The 19,595-nt window shown below is 38.5% G+C and overlaps 1 protein-coding gene across 10 annotated transcripts in view; it reads left to right on the top strand.

Moving 5' to 3' along the window:
* LOC133535246 (nuclear receptor coactivator 3-like) overlaps positions 1-19,595 on the top strand; it is a 79,716-nt gene that overhangs the window by 38,669 nt on the left and 21,452 nt on the right. For 5 of the 10 annotated variants that reach the window (XR_009802182.1, XM_061874887.1, XM_061874891.1 and 2 more), the window contains 3 exons: positions 9,633-9,701; positions 19,216-19,320; positions 19,494-19,595. The exon at positions 19,494-19,595 is cut by the window's right edge and continues 59 nt beyond it. Coding sequence is in view for 9 of the 10 variants with exons in the window: in XM_061874887.1 (XP_061730871.1) it covers positions 19,235-19,320; positions 19,494-19,595 (188 nt within the window). In the remaining variant the exon portion in view is untranslated. Of the gene's footprint in view, positions 1-9,632; positions 9,702-15,853; positions 15,953-18,357; positions 18,471-18,749; positions 18,944-19,215; positions 19,321-19,493 lie in introns of all 10 variants that reach the window. The other 5 variants (XM_061874888.1, XM_061874884.1, XM_061874890.1 and 2 more) reach the window with 3 other exon arrangements.

The raw sequence follows: 19,595 nt of genomic DNA, 5'->3' as shown, positions 1-19,595 counted from the left end.
CCTTTTTCATCATACATGGAACCACAGAAAGCTGATTCTTAGCTGTAGTTTGTTGTTGTCGCGGTCTTGTTCGCCTAGTTGCTTTTCCCCCTCGTCTCAATGCTGTTTCAGATGTTGAAATACATTTATTGTGCTGTTGTCTATTTTTAAATACATTTAGCAGCGTGCAGTCATTTATTTTACACCTGTTGCCACAAATCTAATGCACTGACAGTTCTTTTTTTTGTAATAAATGGCTCGCTCTCGTTAGCATTAGCATTAGCCATGTTTTGCTAGGTTAGTGAAACTCCAGAAGCTCATAGGGGGGCAAAAAAAATGCAGGAGCAAGAGGAAAAAAACTGATTTTTTTTATTTTTCAAATCGTCTGCAACAAAAAACTTTTAATTCATCAATTGTATCGAAATGTTGGCCAGGCGTACCCTGCCTTCTGCCCGAGTACAGCTGGGCCTCCCCTTTATCAATGTTTTGTATACTTTCAGTTTACATTTTGTTACACTTTATTTCGTATTTCTTCCATAGTCTTTATTCCATCACTTTAAAGAGGTTATTTTTAGATATTTATTGTTTTGAAAATTATTGTTTACATTGATTGTTTTCCACGCTTGTGTTTATATTTATATTTAATTGTCTTTCTGCCTTGATAGCAGAGGGGACAATAATCAGAGGAAGGTTATATTATAAATGAAAATGTTATAATTTCTTATACTTCTGGTCCAATTTCCCATAGGTCATAAAATTGCACTTTTTTGTGATTTTGTGTATCGTTAACAATCATTATAAGATGGGAGGCTGGAGCCTATCCCAGCTGTAATCTGTGATATTTCTACCTGAATAAATGCTTTTGATATTTTGTACATTACATGTTGTACAAATTCATGGCCTTCAAATTGCTGAATGACAATGTTTTAATCTTTTTAAATAATTAATCAAATGTAATATTCAGCCTGCTAATCATTCTATAATTTAGGACACGCCCAGAACCTGTTATAAGATCATTTACACAATATTTCAGCCAGCCAAAAACCCTCCTGCCCTACCCCCATATTCCTCAACTGATGTACTAGCACTTCTTTAGGTGCAAATATCACAGAAAAACATAACAAAACGTCTCTGACAAAGCTTGATTGTAATCTAAGAGATTATTTTTTTAAAATTTCTCCTAAATTAAAAAAAACAAAACCTGTTGTTAGGGGCGGTTAAATATGACGTCATCACATGATTTGCTATAATGCATATATTTTTTACAAAGGCAAAATATGTCAATATACATTTAAAACAATTCTGTTATTAGATATAATATTAACATATATATTTTTCTTACATAGAATTGTATTGTTCTATTTTTAAATTGTTGCTGCTTATTGTACAATGAACTTTGTTAAAAAAGGGTTTATTTTATTTTATTTTAGAGATTTGTCCAATCCTTTTAATCACTGTTTCTGTAATAAAGACGACTGGCACCAAATCTAGCATCTATTTCTGGAGCCTATCAGCTGCATTCGGGCGGAAGGCAGGGTACACCCTGGACAAGTCACCACCTCATTGCAGCATTTGGAATCATATCACAATAATAAAATATTCTACTGTAATAGTAAACAACATACAACAAATGACAATTACACCGAAATGTTAACATGTTCAACATTTTTCAAACAGAAATGAAAAGTATTATTTTTTTAAAATATGTACAGTACATACAATATGTATATACTGAGTGCTAAAAAGTAAGTACAACTATGTTAGCCCAAGACAAATACAAGCAAGTTAATTTAGAACTGTACACTGTGCAATATTTCAACCACCTCGTATGAATATGAACCCTTATTTTGCAGAAATGTAAGAATGTCTGAATACGTAATATTTCTGACTCATAGTGACTCCAGCTGTGGAGAACACCTCAGGAAGGAGGCATGCAAACTGCCAGCCAGACGGGATCTCATCATGCGATGCATGAAAAACATTAATTTTACGTAACAGTTAATAACATATTTTGGTATGATAGGCAGATTTGTTACCTGCAATATTAATAGCAGACCACTTGCTGACTTTGTCGCCGCTGCTGGTGGTGATTCACTTGCGTCTTGAAGGAGATTGAAAACGTGTCATCTGTTCAATGTTATCACGTGCTGTGTCTGCTAATGTTTCTGCTCGTATTTTCTGAATTTGATGAAATATTCAATTTGCAAGTATTGCAATTTGCCCTGTTTTTCCTTCTCGTAAATAATTCTAACGTTTGTGCTGCTGATCTGCGCCGTGCGTGGTGACGGCATGCGTGCCCACAGGCATCAATTAGGGAATTGCTAACAAAACTGTCAAATGATTCCCAGGAACAAAACCCTGGGAGCAGGTCCTCAACAGGACCAAAGTGGACCAAATCTGATTATTTCAAAATAATAATTTACAAGTAAAATGTGATCTTTATCAGACTTAAGTATAAATCAGGGCGGTCAAACGTACGGCCCGCGGGATGAGTTTGCTAAATATAAAAATAGGTTACGTTAATTTAAAAAAACAAAAACGGAAGTCTTTGCATATTGTTGTTGAACTTGATAACCTATAAGCTCATATTGGCTAGTGTCATTTATTTTTTTATTTTTTTTACCTCTGTTATTTAAGTGGCACAAATTGGTTTACAATACGTTGCCTTGTTTCTTGTGCTCTAAAGGCATCTAAATCCTCTGTTTTGTGCCCTGATGGTATATTTTTTTTTTCCAAGTTTTTAAGGGTTGTAGTTGTGTGCATTCAAATGCACCCCAGTTTGTTTTAGGTGGGTCCATGTTTATTGTTGGCCTAGTAGCCATTGTCTCAGAGAGCTCAAGTTTCAGGCTTTTATTTCGACTGAACAGGAATGTGCTTCACTGTTCTAGCCATTGCAGTGTGACACTGCTTTCTGATCTCAACTTTAGAGGCAACTTAAACCAGAACCTTTTTGAATAAAAGTGCCTAAAACGGCCAGTTTGAGGCTTACCTTGTCAATTTTGTGAGCAAAAACACATGGTTATACACAGGTTTCAGAGTTGAACTTTATGGATACCGGTGTTATTGTTCTTGTATAAACACTGAAAGACTCAACTTTTCTGAAGTGTAGGACAAGTGGGAATACTACATTCAAGAATGATGGAAACCAGGATTAAGGTTGCGCGTGCTGTTGTTGATAATGTGCTTGATAATGCTTGTCCACTGAAGGATACATTTTCTGTGAACAGCAGAGAATTAGTGCGCACCACAGATTTGTTATTTATGCATAATTATTAACCTGAAAATTGGTACAAGACCTGACATATAATTTGTAAAATATGTACTCCTTAACAACAAGTAATATGTTTTGTGTTTGTGCTGAGTTGTCACCAAAAAAGACAAAGAAAAACAAGAAAGGTGAAAATAATGTTTTATATTCTGGAGTTAAATGAGCGTTAACGATGCACAAGAGACAATTTCCATTAATAACACACCCATTTTGTTTCTCCCCAATATTTGTCTTGCACCTTCAGTAGCAAGTGCAATAATGGGTTTATCATCTTCTCTTTTTGACACACAACAATACACAGCATGGGACACTTGTATTCCTTAAATCTTGCTACATAATCAATATTAAGAAACATGATTGACAAAAAACCCAATTTGGAATTTAGACATATTTTGAGTGGAAAATATGCCTTAAAGGTGTCCACAAGCGTGCAGTTAAAACCTTCATGTGTGACATTGCGCGAAAAGTTGTAACTTCAATTGCACGCACAACCTCACTAGAGCTCAGTTCAGCTAGCACCAATATATTATCTCTGTGCAAGTAAAAAAGAAAAAAGTAAGTAATGTTGCGATGGAAGTTGCTGCTCACACTGGCTGCAAGTCGGCTAACTCATAATTAGTTGAGAGAGTGCATTGGTGCCAAGGCAACAGAAGATCATGTGACGTTGGCCAAAACTTGAGCAGACGGCAGAGCAGCGAGTGACTTTTTACACTGCTTTTAAAGTTCTCTAAAACATATCGTCGCATCCGGCTTCACGCCATGCTATCTGCGTGCCGGCCGGTCACATGTAGCATGTGACCCCTGCTAGCACACATGATCGACTGCAAGGCATATTTGGTCAACAGCCACACAGGTTACACTGATGGTTGTGATATAAACAACTTCAACACTCTTACTAATATGCGCCACACTGTGAACCCACACCAAACAAGAATGACAAACACATTTCGGGAGAGCATCCGCACTGTAACACAACATAAACACAACAGAACAAATACCCAGAATCCCATACATCTCTAACTCTTCTGGGCTACATTATACACCCCCGCCTCTACCAACCCCGCCCCTCCCCAACCCCGTCCACCTCAACCGACGCCCGGAGGAAGGTGGAGGGGGGTGGGGGTTGGTGGTAGCAGGCGTTATGCTAAAATACAAAATGATAATACTAAAACTTTAAAGCTTGCAAATGTGAAAACATTATGGTAGCAGGGGTGTATAATGTAGCCCGGAATGGTTAGGGATGCATGGGATTCTGGGTATTTGTTCTGTTGTGTTTATGTTGTGTTACAGTGTGGATGTTCTCCCAAATGTGTTTGTCATTCTTGTACTCTTACTTGAGTACAATTTCTGGCTACTCTACCCACCTCTGTACGTGTCCCAATGACTATTTGCATGTAGGGATAATGGGCATAACAAGGAGTGACGCATTTCAGATGCTGACCCGCTCAGGTAGGGCCAGATTAATATGCACAATTTCTGCATATATTATAATATATATCATGTTAGTTTAGAACCTTAGTTTGTAATGTTAGCCAGCTAGCCATACTAACTAGCGTTACGCTAAAATACTAAATGATAATACAAACATTTTAAAGCTTGCAAATGTGAAAACATTAATATTACATACCTTCAGAAAATCCACAAGAGACAACATTCGTAAATGGTGGCTTATTCTCCGTGTAGTTCTTGGTTTATTCATCAAACAAAGCATGATGCATGTAAAAAAAGAAAAAAACGACATCAGCCCTTAACATCATTGCTATCGGGTTTGCTGTGTAATGGTGGGACTGTATGGTTGTACTGTTCACTGCTACTAATAAAGTACTGTGGTAGTAATCCACATATTCTGCCGTGCGGCGGTGACGTTGCTGATTCACGGCACGGCGCAATTGTGTGTCAAAACACACACACACACTGAGCACTTTCAATCATAATAATCCTCCAAAGGAATGATAACAAATTAAAAGCAAGTTTACCGGTTAATAAAAAAGGTGCGTGAAAGGCAATATGACAGTATTTGGGCTTCAGAACTATCAATAAAGATGACGCTTTAAACATGGACGTGCCGTCCTGCAAGCGCTGATTCAAAACATGTCTCGACAAATGTCTCAATACAGCATTACCACCTTTGCTACAAATGTAGGTAAACATTTAAATAACAAACATTCGGACCTGCACAATGACTTTAAAGAGTGGCAGGTAATATAGTTAACAGCTTCCCCTGTGCACTTCTACAGTAGATATAAGACACGCACAACAGCTGGTTGACTTGTTGAAAATTATTAGAGTAGTCCAAAACTCCCATGTAATGTAAAATGAATTGACTGAGTTTCGTAACAAATTGTCACTGTTTTATTTGTTTTATCTTTAACAATGTGTGTTTTACCTGCTACTTGTCTCATCTGTGTATTTTTCGCCTTGTTTTCAGTGTTTGCTGAGTATTTTATGTCTTAAAGCACAGCTCAATATTGGCAACCATAAATCATGAAGCATTTAAAACAATGTCAATAAAGCTTTATATTCTATTCTAACCTAATTCTAGATTATGACAGACTTTAATATGTAAAAAAAAATTGAAAACTGTTGTTTGGGATCAATAGGAGATGCTCATGTGTTTATTTTGCTTTATCATTTTATTTGCAATCTTTTAAAATTGTTCTTTGGGTGCAATAAGAAACCTATGTTGAATCATAATTCTTATCTTAAATGTTCTGTTTTGATTGATTGATTGAAACTTTTATCAGTAGATTGCACAGAACAGTACATATTCCGTACAATTGTCCACTAAATGGTAACACCGGAATAAGTTTTTCAAGTTGTTTGTCACGTTAACCAATTCATGGTAAAATGTTAAAATGCCCTTTATTTTTATGAATATCAAAAGTATTGAAATACATAACTATATACATTTTGGTCCCAAAATATTGGTGTCTGTACAATACTAGCTGAGACGTATGTGCAAACGAAACTACATAGTCGCTTACATGCCCAAACGTAAACTATGCAGTGACGTAGCAAGTTGTCCCAATTCCTAGGGAAGATTACAATGCTCTACCCCTTTTTACTTAATTTGGAGTGTGGAGTGGTAGCGAGTGACGGCTAGTGGTAGCAAGTGAGGGGGTGTATTGAGATTAGGCCTAAGTATGTTTATCCTAAACATTCTTACCACTTCATTTTACACTATAATTTTTAAGCCTTTTTTGGGGTATATTACTACAGTAATATTATCACGTGATGTTTGATACAGTTACATCCCTCATTAACACTTATAACCATATCATTAATATTTGGTTAATATTCAGGTCGCAAGATGTAAATGGTGTATTGTTGGCAGGTTTTAGATGTTTTTTTAGAGGTCTACGCAGGTAAATTAAATGAGCCCCCATTGATTGAATTGTTAGCAAACTTTTTTAAAAGGTATTTAATTACCATCTCCAATGCATAATAGAGAAAAACAAATGTGTGTTCCTGTCCTAAATAGGTATTGTGAAAGATAGACAGCACATCGCATTCCAACTTTCGCTTATGTCCAGTATGACTGATATGCTGATGTGGTCAAAGTGTAGATGCGTCCCCCTTGTGATGTCATCCGACCCCTAATCTACGAAAATTGTCGAAATTATTTGGAGGAGCGGAATATTCATAATGGTTGTCTGAAATTATGGCATTTTGTGACGTTTAGACGGTATTTTCACATACTTTGCCAATTGGAAATACAATTAGATATGGTTTAACGGATACAATGAAAGAATTCAGCCTATAAAGTCTACTTGTTTTTCCATTATACTGGTACTTTAAATGAGGCTTTCTCCAGGCAAACCTGTTCACACTGGATTAAGAGAGCACAATACTATTACGAGTTTATATAAAATAACCATCTAGATCTCAGTTAAAGGGGAACATTATCACAATTTCAGAAGGGTTAAAACCAATAAAAATCAGTTCCCAATGGCTTATTTTATTTTTCGAAGTTTTTTTCAAAATTTCACCCATAACGCAATATCCCGAAAATCGGCATTTAAGTGCCTGATTTTAACCATCGCTCAGATTTCAGCGGCGCAAGCGATTCAACAGATTACTTATGTATTGAAACGGATGGTTGGAGTGTGGAGGCAGATAGCGAAAACCAAATTAAAGAAGAGACTGAAGCTATTGAGCCATATCACGACAGACAGCGGCAACGAGGACGAATTTGGCGATTGCCTTCTAAGCAACGATTGCATCTTTTCACCACTGGTGCAACTTGAATCCGTCGATTGATATGTGTTTGTTTGGCATTAAATGTGGGTGGAGGGAAAGGTTGGATGCAAATATAGCTACAAATGAGGCATAATGATGCAATATGTACATACAGCTAGCCTAAATAGCATGTTAGCATCGATTAGTTGCAGTGATGCCGTGCGCAAATATGTCTGATTAGCACATAAGTCAATAACATCAACAAAACTCACCTTTGTGATTTCATTGATTTTATCGTTGGAAATGCATCTGCTTTGAGTGTCGCAGAATATCCACACATCTCTGTCGTAGCATCGCTATCGTCTGTAGCGATGCTACGACAGAACAGAACAAACGAGGGACTTTCGCATCTTTTGACCACCGGTGCAACTTGAATCCGTCGATTGGTATGTTTGTTTGGCATTAAATGTGGGTGGAGGGAAAGGCTGGATGCAAATATAGCTACAAATGAGGCGTAATGACGCAATATGTACATACAGCTAGCCTAAATAGAATGTTAGCATCGATTAGCATGCCATGACCATTGATATGTCTGATTAGCACACTCCACGTAAGTCAACTTGAATCCGTCCCTGATCGTGTTGTTACACCCTCCGACAAAACACCGACGAGGCATGATGTCTCCAAGGTACGGAAAACAGTCGAAAAAACGGAAAATAACAGAGCTGATTTGACTTGGTGTGTAATGTGTTTGAGAAAATGGCGGATTGCTTCCTGTTGTGACATCACGGGTGAAAGGTCATTGCTCTGACAGCGAACAATTGACAGGCATTTCAATCGCCAAATTCACCCTTTTAGAGTTCGGAAATCGGTTTAAAAAACATATGGTCTTTTTTTCTGCAACATCAAGGTATATATTGACGCTTACATAGGTCTGGTGATAATGTTCCCCTTTAGGAGCCCTGTTGCTTTTCCCCTCCCCCATTTTCACACTACTCTTTATCCTACAAAGTCTGATTTAACTCCTTCCCTTATTCTTAGAATATATTTTTTGGTAAAGTACCAAAGGACTAAAGTAATATCAGGGATTTTAAATAAATAAAAAAAAATCAAATATTGTGTGAGTGAGTTGGCAGTGAAATATGTCCAGAAGTTATTTTGTTTTTACAAAAAAAAAAACTTTATCCGTTTTAGTCTTTTTCTCAGTGTTTAATGCTTAAGCTGTGTCATGAGCACAGCAGCAGATCCACAATTACGAATAATGTGATCAGTGGTCTGTGTTGAAGACTTGGGTTAATCATATTCTAATGTTTATGATGATGACTGAGATACTGTAAAGTGATGGTAATATACTCGATTTATAGTCCGATTTTATAAAAACACATTCAGCTTTGTTTAGAATGCCCTGCCATCAGTTTAAAACCATGGTTTGATATAAGAATCTGCCAAGTTCAGTGGTTGGCAGTGAAATGATGGCGTGAGTGTGATCCTAAAGGCGAGTCCTCATAGTATTTGGGTCAGGATTCGGACAAATCCCTTCATACTAGCATGTGGTCTGAAATATAGTGCAAATCACTTTCTTGAAATGGGATAACTGTACACAGACATTTGGGAGCAGCTTGATATTGTCTTGTTTGTGTTATCGGTGTTAGAACCTAGACTTATAGAAGGTCAGTAAAGCTTTGACGCCTTTTTTACGAGCATGTTTTTCAGTGGCGAAGACTGCTTGTGAAGGTAATATGGGACACTTGGGGAAAGGCTGGTTGGAAGAAAAATAAAATAAAGTTTTTTGTAATTCAGACTTTTCCAACACTGTATGAGTAATTAAGTATAGGAGTTATGAAGTAGTTCTGCTTACTAAACGTCTTATGGTCAAAGCATGAGGAGACAGCAGAATGAATCTTAACAACCAGCCTGATAAAAACAGTATGCAAATAGGCTGGATGAAATGGCAGTGGGCACACTTCCAGGAAAGGGAAGTGATGACGCAGTGGAACAAGCTGAGCAACGACGAAAACAGGATGCAACTTATTGTGGCTTTCTTACTAAATTTAAGAAATCATTTATTAACATGAATTTCCATAAAGCCAAATAAATATATTATGTTGCAATACTCTTATATAATGCATAGAGTAAACTTAATTGAGATGATGTTCGGCATTCATTTGAGATGTTTTGCCTTCATGATTTTGTATATTTTTTTCAGGAGATGACCACACACTGAAGTTACCCAGGAAACCTGGGTGGCGTTTGACTGGGGATTTTACATACCAAGGTAGGTAGGCATATACTGTATCACAAGTATCATCAAGTAGATACACAAGTGCTGCAACTAATGATACATTTTGTCAATCGACTATCTTAATGACTAGTTGACTAACCGGATTATTAACACCTATTCAGTGGTGCTTATTTAACCATCCATCTATCCATTTCCTACCGCTTGTCCCTTTTAGGGTTGCAGGGGGTGCTTATTTAACCATGGGCTTTTAAATTCATCCATCCATCCATTTTCTACCGCTTATTCCCTTTCAATCGCGGGGGGCGCTGGCGCCTATCTCCGCTACAATCGGGCGGAAGGCAGGGTACACCCTGGACAAGTCGCCTCCTTATCGCAGGGCCAACACAGATAGACAGACAACATTCACACTCACATTCACACACTAGGGCCAATTTAGTGTTGCCAATCAACCTATCCCCAGGTGCATGTCTTTGGAAGTGGGAGGAAGCCGGAGTACCCGGAGGGAACCCACGCAACCACGGGGAGAACATGTGCTAACTAAGAATGAAGGCAGTTAGGTGACTATTTTGTTCAGAAATATTTATTTTTAACTGTGCTGCTCACGGTGGAAGAGGGGTTAGTGCGTCTGCCTCACAATACGAAGTTCCTGCAGTCCTGGGTTCAAATCCAGGCTCTGGATCTTTCTGTGTGGAGTTTGCATGTTCTCCCCGTGAATGCGTGGGTTCCCTCCGGGTACTCCGGCTTCCTCCCACCTCCAAAGACATGCATCTGGGGATAGGTTGATTGGCAACACTGAATTGGCCCTAGTGTGTGAATGTTGTCTGTCTATCTGTGTTGGCCCTGCGATGAGGTGGCGACTTGTCCAGGGTGTACCCCGCCTTACGCCCGATTGTAGCTGAGATAGGTGCCAGTGCCCCCCGCCACCCCAAAAGGGAATAAGCGGTAGAAAATGGATGGATGGATGTGCTGCTCACTAGGCTGCTAGAAAAATAAAAAATTACTAGGAGTGTGGAAATACGGTATTTTGTTAGCAAACATACGTCAAAAAAGAGCAACGGCTCGGAAGTGGAAAAGTGTGATAAGATGGCGACTTGTCCATTGTGTACCCCGCCTTCCGCCCAAATGCAGCTGAGTTAAACTCGACACCCCCCGCGGCCCCGAAAGGGACACGTGGTAGAAAATGGATGGATGGATAGTGATGTTTGTTACGTTGAAGGAGTCCTGCATAATGGAGGCCATGTTTGTTTACATTTTAAGCTCAGGAGAAGTTTAGAAAGTTAGAATTAATATCTTCACACTAAACCACCAACAGCACAGTATGGGTGAAATTGCTTCATTGGAGCATTTTTGTTTGTTTTTCAATTGATTATTGGAGCTTTTCTTTGAATTTACTGTGTGACGTCATATGTAATATCGGTCTGATAATTATCGTACATCCCCATTTTTTTTTTCGTTATTTTTATAACAACAAAGTAATCTAGCTTCCTGAAAAACAAAAGGGATGCCTTTAGAAAGTTGCACACATGTACGCAGACAAAATTTAGCTGGGGGATTTTGGCTAAAATGATTGTTGAAATTATTTTTTGCACAACTCCGTTCCGAGTGGTAGAGGTGGGAATCCTTAGGCACCTCCCGACTCGATTACAATTACGATTCAGGATCCACGATTTTATTAAAAAATCGATTATTGATGCATCTTTAATTTATGTATATTCATGCAGTATAATTTCTTTTTTTTTCCCGTTTCACTAAATAAGGGTTTATCACTTGCAGCTTTTAAAAAGAGTGCATTTGTAATAATAAACTGTGAAATTAATTCCCACTTTTTCTAAATGAATTGAAATGTGTGTAAAAGTATAAGAGCCCTATAACAAAGGAGCTGGTCGGATCTCTCTGAGGTTGATCACTGCAGTCAGCCAAATTTTAGAACTGCCTGCAGTACTTTATTTACATTAAATAGATCAATTATGGACGTTTACCAATGGATTTTATAATCGTCCAGGTTCGAATTGCGATGCATCTTAAAATCGATTATTTCCCCCACCAGGTGTCCTGTACGCCTCCACTTTAAATGCTTCCGCATCACAGGCGTACTACCATGAAAATCAAGGTCCACTTTGCAAATTGAGAAGTTATTTGTGTCTTTGACATGTTTAATACTTTCAATGTTTTTGCTTACAGTGATGTTACAGTGGACCCAGCAATTTGTGTCTTCCTGTTGCTTGTAGGTCACACTAACTTGTGCATGTTTGTTTCCGGGCAGAAAAACACAAGCAATGGTGTCACCAACTATTTTGACTATTTTACAATTTTTTGTATTGGATTCTGACTACTAAGTTGACCAATTTTTGCACCCCTCGAGTACTGTACAACACTCACCCCCTTTTAGACAATCACTGTTTTTTTTCTTAGTCATTTTCCAGTGAATACTAACTAATGAAGCTGTACACTGACTACTCCTGAAAATCTATAATAACATTTGAAACAGACCAATTCTCTTGTCAACAATCGTGACATCATGGCTTGTGTTTTTTGAGACGGAAACGAACATGTGCGAGTCTGCCTGAAGAGAATGATGGCTGCAGCCACTAACAACACAGTGTGAAAACATTGAAAATATGGGAACATTTCATCTTAAACCTGTCAAAGACATGAATAATTTGCTCAATTTGCAAAGCTTGCTTTTCATGGCAGTACGTGTGTCATGCTTAGCATTGAAAGTGAAGGCATGTTGGACATCTGGAGGATGCGGTCTTGTACTCGTCTCTGTTGTTAGATAACTTCTTAGAAAGCTAAATATCTAACAGGGAGTCATTTGTGTGGGAAAAATGGCTTTAATAAAAATGGAATGTCACAGATGAAGAATTTATAGATTAATGGCTAAATCCTCCTATTATCCAGGTAAGAGGTATGATTTATAATCTAGAATAACTTTGACGCGCCGAGATGTGATGCAGCAGCAGGACATCGGCTGGCTCAATGCTACAGCATAAGCTATAGTTAGCTCTCTGTTGTCAATGCGCCACTAAAATAGTTTGCATTAGCATTAGCTATGTTATAAAACAACATCGCTAGTATTCTGTTGATATTCAGGTCACGATACGTAAATAAAGTTTTTTGGGCGGGTTCTGTATGGTTATTTAGAGGGCTTTGTTGGTGGAATAGAGTATCCCCCTTGACTCCATTGTTAGTGTACTTTTTATTTATTTGTTTTACGACTTAGAATGCATAAAAAAAACTTGATCTTCTCTTACATATAGATTGTGACTAATAGACAATACATCTCTCTATTTTTTGCATATTTTCAGTATGACTAATCTGCTAATATGGTCAGTGCACAGAAGCGTTCCCATTGTGACGTCAGCTGACCCTAAATCTATGGAAATTGCCGAAAACATTCGGAGCTGATATTTTAAATGGCCGTTAGAATTTGTGGCATTTTTGTTGTGTAGATGGTATTTTCACATAGAAATTGGATATGGTTTAACAGATGCATTGAAACACATAAGTAAAAACCCCGTTTCCATATGAGTTGGGAAATTGTGTTAGATGTAAATATAAACGGAATACAATGATTTGGAAATCCTTTTCAACCCATATTCAATTGAATGCACTACAAAGACAAGACATTTGATGTTCAAACTCATAAACTTTATTTTTTTTATAATAACTTAGAATATCATGGCTGCACCACGTGCCAAAGTAGTTGGGAAGGGGCATGTTCACCACTGTGTTACATCACCTTTTCTTTTAACAACACTCAATAAACGTTTGGGAACTGAAGAAACTAATTGATGAAGCTTTGAAAGTGGAATTCTTTCCCATTCTTGTTTTATGTAGAGCTTCAGTCGTTCAACTGCGCTGTTGTATTTTACGCTTTATAATGCGCCACACATTTTCGATGGGAGACAGGTCTGGACTGCAGGCGGGCCAGGAAAATACCCACATTCTTTTTTTACGAAGCCACGTTGTAACACGTGCTGAATGTGGCTTGGCATTGTCTTGCGGGAATAAGCAGGGGCGTCCATGAAAAAGACGGTGCTTAGAAGGCAGCATATGTTGTTCCAAAACCTGTATGTACCTTTCAGCATTAATGGTGCCTTCACAGATATGTAAGTTACCCATGCCTTGGGCACTAATGCACCCCCATACCATCACAGATGCTGGCTTTTGAACTTTGCGTCAATAAGTCTGCATGGTTCGCTTCCCCTTTGGTCCGAATGACACAATGTCGAATATTTCCAAAAACAATGTGAAATATGGACTCGTCAGACCACAGAACACTTTTCCACTTTGCATCAGTCCATCCTAGATGATCTCGGGCCCAGAGAAGCCGGCGGCGTTTCTGGATGTTGTTGATAAATCGCTTTTGCTTTGCATAGTAGAGCTTTAACTTGTACTTACAGATGTAGCGACAGACTGTATTTAGTGACAGTGGTTTTCTGAAGTGTTCCTGAGCCCATGTGGCGATATCCTTTAGAGAATGATGTTTGTTTTTGATACAGTGCCGTCTGACAGATTGAAGGTCACGGTCATTCAATGTTGGTTTCCGGCCATGCCGCTTTTGTGAAGTGATTTCTCCAGATTCTTTGAACCTTTTGACGATATTATGCACCGTAGATGTTGAAATCCCTACATTCTTGCAATTGTACTTTGAGAAACGCTGTTCTTAAACTGTTTGACTATTTGCTCACGCAGTTGTGGACAAAGTGGTGTACCTCGCCCCATCCTTTCTTGTGAAAGACTGAGCATTTTTTGGGAAGCTGTTTTTATACCCAATCATTGCACCCACCTGTTCCTAATTAGCCTGCACACCTGTGGGATGTTCCGAATAAGTGTTTGATGAGCATTTCTCAACTTTATCAGTATTTATTGCCACCTTTCCCAACTTCTTTGTCACGTGTTGCTGGCATCAAATTCTAAAGTTAATGATTATTTGCAAAAAAAAATTTTATCAGTTTGAACATCAAATATGTTGTCTTTGTGGCATATTCAACTGAATATGGGTTGAAAATGATTTGCAAATCATTCTATTCCATTTATATTTACATCTAACACAATTTCCCAACTCATATGGAAACGGGTTTTGTATATACATTATGCAAAGATCATACCCAAGTGCCGCTGGGATAGTCTCCAGCCACTCCAGTGACCTCGTGAGGGACAAGCGGTCGAAGATGGATGTATGTTTGACAGACCATCTTCAAGCCGGTTCTGACCGTCTCCTAAAGATGCACCATTTTGTGGGCGGTCTTATTTACGTGCCTCCAATTTGTCTGCATCTTTTCCCCCTGTCAGCCATGTTGTAGTTTTTAGTACATTATATCGAGTCTACTGACTGAAGTAAGAACTATATACTACTTTGTAGTAGAAATGGCAGCTGCGTTGGATGCATGTGCATGTACAAGAAAGTTTGCCCCACAACAACAGGATAGAGAAGAAGACAACACTCATTGACTACAACGTCCGGCGAGAATGGCGGACTCACGTAACACTCTTAGGGTAAATCTCTACCATATATGGAGATATTCGCAAACGTCACCAATTGGAAAAACTTCACAAATGGAGAAAATTCCAACCAGCTCGTTTTGAGGAATATGAATTAAGGCAAGATTGTTTCATAAATATTCTGCAATGCATCCATGGTTTGATTTCAAATTAGCGTATTCCAAATACACAAAACCGGTAACAAATATTTAGAAAAGTTTGTTTTGCATAATAGGTCCTCTTTAGCTATAATTTTTGCCAAAGTTTTTCAGTTAAATTTTGCCTATATACACCCGTGTACCGCTTGTCACACATATCAGAAAATGCACAGTAGATAGCTTTGGTGTTTTGTTTTGCCTGTCCTTGCTTTTAAATGAACACAAGGTTATATACTTTTCTGACAGCCTAATGAGCAGCACAGTTACAGCGTGAATGCATATTTTTGAATGAAATGCCGCCTCATAATTTGATTAGCTACCAATCTTTAAGATAGTTGATGACCATTTCAAATTAGTTGTTACTTGCAGCCTTACTTTGAAGTATATCCAAGTTATTTTCTATTGTATTGAAGAACCTGACCTATTGCAATAATGAATTGTTGGATTGGCTGCTATTTTTACACTTCATTTTCAATGCTAAAACTTTTCCCCAGGACCGGAATAGAAAATATTACTAGCTATGCAATTCCCTGTTCTCAGAAAGGCTCCCAGTCACAGTCCTGCCAGCTCTGCTGTTTCTCTGTCTCAGGATGTGATGCTGTCTAAGTTTTGATGTCATCTTTCTCCATTGCTGCAGAGGTGAGCCTCAGGACAGAAACCAGGAAGGAAGGAAGGAAGGAAAGAAAAAAGAGGCAGGCAGTCAAAGCCACAGCAGGATAGGATAATTTAGTGTTGAGTGGTGAACGATAAACGAGCAAGCAGATTTATAGCATGGATTACGACTGTAGAGACTTAACACTTTTCGACTAGATAACACTGGCAATAGTTGTGTACAGTATAGTGATGTTAGTGGTTGCAATGGTGGGGGACATACGTGACTGCAACCCACCTTTAAAGGCAGAGCAATATTCATTCTTTCATCTGCCAAAAAATTATATTGTGTGTCTACAAATACAACTTGGTTAACAGTAGCTACATGTCCTAGCCTGAAACTGTAGAGCTGGAGTTTGCATAAATGCTCTCATCCATTCTAGACTTTTCAACCCTAGAATGAGCTCACTCTTTAATCCTGAAAGACTGCTTTTTCCTATGCATTTTCACCCATGCAGACACAGCGTCTAGGACAGTGTGATAGAACAGCAAATCGCTGCAACTCAAGCCTGGTGTATACTTTCGCATCAAGTAACTTGCATAAGCAACGTCTTCTTGCTCCCTCCCCCTGCGTACCTTCCTGCAAGCCTTGCATGCACCTCCCTAAAATCCTAGCTTCACGTCAGTGGCGACACAGACCTCAGTGCTGGGGTTGGTCACCTTTTGAAAAGGAGGCTCCCCGAAAATAGGAGAGAAGAATTTGTATTTCAAATGCACATGTATGCAATAAAGCAACAGTGATTAAACATTTGCATGAAAAACGATATTGTGTACCTAATACGCTACACAAGTATAACCTATTTACCATTTACTCCAAAAATAATTACTGAATATGTTGTTTTCGTCCTATTGTGTTGTTGCTGCGTCCAGAAAAAGTCAACATTATTTTTAACTTTTCTGCCAAACATCAATAACATGACCATAAGCATTAACACCAGCATGTGGTTGTAATAGTTATTTAAAGGGTTTGGTTATTTACAATTCCATGATGGCTCTCTCTTGTACCGTGTCCCGAACGGCCGAACAGCGTTGCAAATGATGATAGGCTCCTCTGCCGCCACTTGTTCAGAAGTTGCACAGTCCATCTTCACAAACTTATTTTCCTCTGGTTTATAAGTAAAACGTCTAATAAAAGTAAACTGAATGATTAGCTCCAGTGTAGACAAATAGGTAAATTTTGTGGTTGTCATCACTCTTTTACAAGAAGTTAGATATCTTGTCAAGACAGCTGCGGTTGCTCATTCTGGAGACGCTAAAGGTGGGGGAAATAATACATTTTTAGATGCATTGCAATTCGGACATGGACGATTTATAAAATACATTAGTTGACATCAATAATCGATTTATTTATTGTAACTAAAGTAATGCAGCCATTTCTGTAATTTGACCGCAGCAAGTCACCTCCATAAGAAAGCAGACCAGCTCCTTTATTACAGGGCACTTATCTTCCAGTTTTGCACACATTTCCATTAATTCAATAAATGTGATGGGAATTTATTACAAATGCACTGACTTTTCCAGGGTGTACCCCGTCTTTTGCCTGAATGCAGCTGAGATAGGCTCCAGCAACCACCTGCGATCCCAAAAGGGACAAGCGGTAGGAAATGGATGGATGGAGGATTTTAAAAGTTGCAAGTGATAAACACTTTTTTAGTGAAACGAACATAAATGTACTACTGCATGAATATACATAAATTAAAGATGCATCAATAATCGATTTTTAATCAAATCGTAGTTCCTGAATCGTAATCGAATCGTGAGGTGGCCAAAATTTCCCATCTCCAGGAGACACTGCCGCTTAGAGGGGATACAAGCTACGTACTGTACATGAGTATATTCCACTCTTTAGTCTTCTTTAGTGGGAATAGGAATGCGAAGAGACTTAACAGACTGCCTAACAGGAACTGAGATGAAGTCTGACTCAGAGCAATACTGTAGAAAGAACATTAGTTCCTAACTGAAGTAGGGTTAGTGTGTTTCAGCACAAGCTACCAACTTGTAGATAGGTAGTTTTTCAGTGACACTCTTGGATAATGTAGGCCCACAGGGGGCACTTTTAATATGTTGGGTGCGCATGCGTGCCTGCGTGTGTTTGACCAGTCCAAACTAAAAAAAACATACCTGGAAAAAACTGGCTTTGGTGCAATATAAATGCAACCGGATTGAATTGTATGATATATTCAGGCGGGGAGAGAAGGGAGGGGTTCTCTGATGTTGGTATGCAAGGAAAGCGCAGTTTAAACCTTCCGAAGGAAAGAACGGATGTAGCCACGTGCAGAAAGCTGAATAAATAGATAAATATAGAGGATATCTGTTGCTGAAATACTGAAAAACTGTATGAGCCTTGCTTAGCAGTACATGCTTTTTTCTTATTTTTTTTTTTAGTCATGTAGTTGTGTGCAGTTAAAGCAGCAGTCTGCCGAATCGATGCCTTGCACCTACTCGCATTCATCTCTTTTACACAGTGTGCTGCAGCATGCCTGAGCATGTTCGTGTACTAGAAAAGGTTTGTATAGCTGTGTGTGGGTATATGTATGTATGTGTGTGTGTGTGAGTGTGTGTATGTATGTATATATATATATATATATATATATATATGTGTATATATATATATATATATATATATATATATATATATATATATATATATATATATATATATGTGTATATATATATATATATATATAATATATATATATATATATATATAATGTGTATATTTATATGCTAGCATATTTATATAATATAAATATACACACACACATTCATACGTGTGTGTGTATAGGCTGCTGCTGCCGGCACAGTGGAGTGGTACCATTCTAGCGGCCTAGCTGGCTGAACGCAGGATGACCCATCTCCCCGGGGGCTTCAAATCACCACATCATCATCAGTCGCTCCTCAGAGTGGAGCAGATGAGATTTCATTCCCATCAAGAACCAAGGCTGCTTTACTAACTGGATAGTCTTCCCTCATAAATCAGTAGGAATCCGTTCTTCCCATGGAAGTAATGTATTCTATTAGCTCAGCTGCTTGGGGAGTTTATTAAAAAATATATATATATTTTTTACCTTAACTTGACACCAGGCTTTCAACAACAACCTGAGGTTTGGCATCTTTTTCTGACATCATAGGACATTTATCCTTTGATCAAATTGTATAAAATAACACTACACTCCCAGCTCATTCAGTTTGATTTATTGCACTCTGTGTTTTTGAGTGACATGGGTAATATGTGGCTGTAAATTTTACAGGTGCTGATATGCTCTGACTATGAGTGGCATAGGAGACAACTCATTGGAGCCGCTGTGCTCTGACCGCAAACGTAAACTGTCCACCTGCGACACACCGGGCATTGGGTGAGTGCTGTAATGCTTTCATATAATCAATAAACAAATGGCCGGCCTCTGCATCGGGTATTAATGTGTTTGTGCTGTTTTGAAACTATCTGAAGTAACAGAACAGTGTACTGTGCATACTGAGGAGTAAGGTTGTCTTGGCAACATGTCTAATCCCCATGGCGCCCTGGCAGGTGTGACAAGCGCCGACGGGAGCAGGAAACCAAGTACATCGAGGAGCTGGCTGAGCTCATCTCTGCTAACCTCTCTAACATTGATAGCTTCAACGTGAAGCC

The sequence above is a fragment of the Nerophis ophidion genome, linkage group LG16 (genome assembly GCF_033978795.1).
Source record: "Nerophis ophidion isolate RoL-2023_Sa linkage group LG16, RoL_Noph_v1.0, whole genome shotgun sequence".
Taxonomy (NCBI): Eukaryota; Metazoa; Chordata; class Actinopteri; order Syngnathiformes; family Syngnathidae; genus Nerophis; species Nerophis ophidion.
Note: the sequence above shows the minus strand (reverse complement) of the source record. Positions and strands in the feature narration are given on the sequence as shown.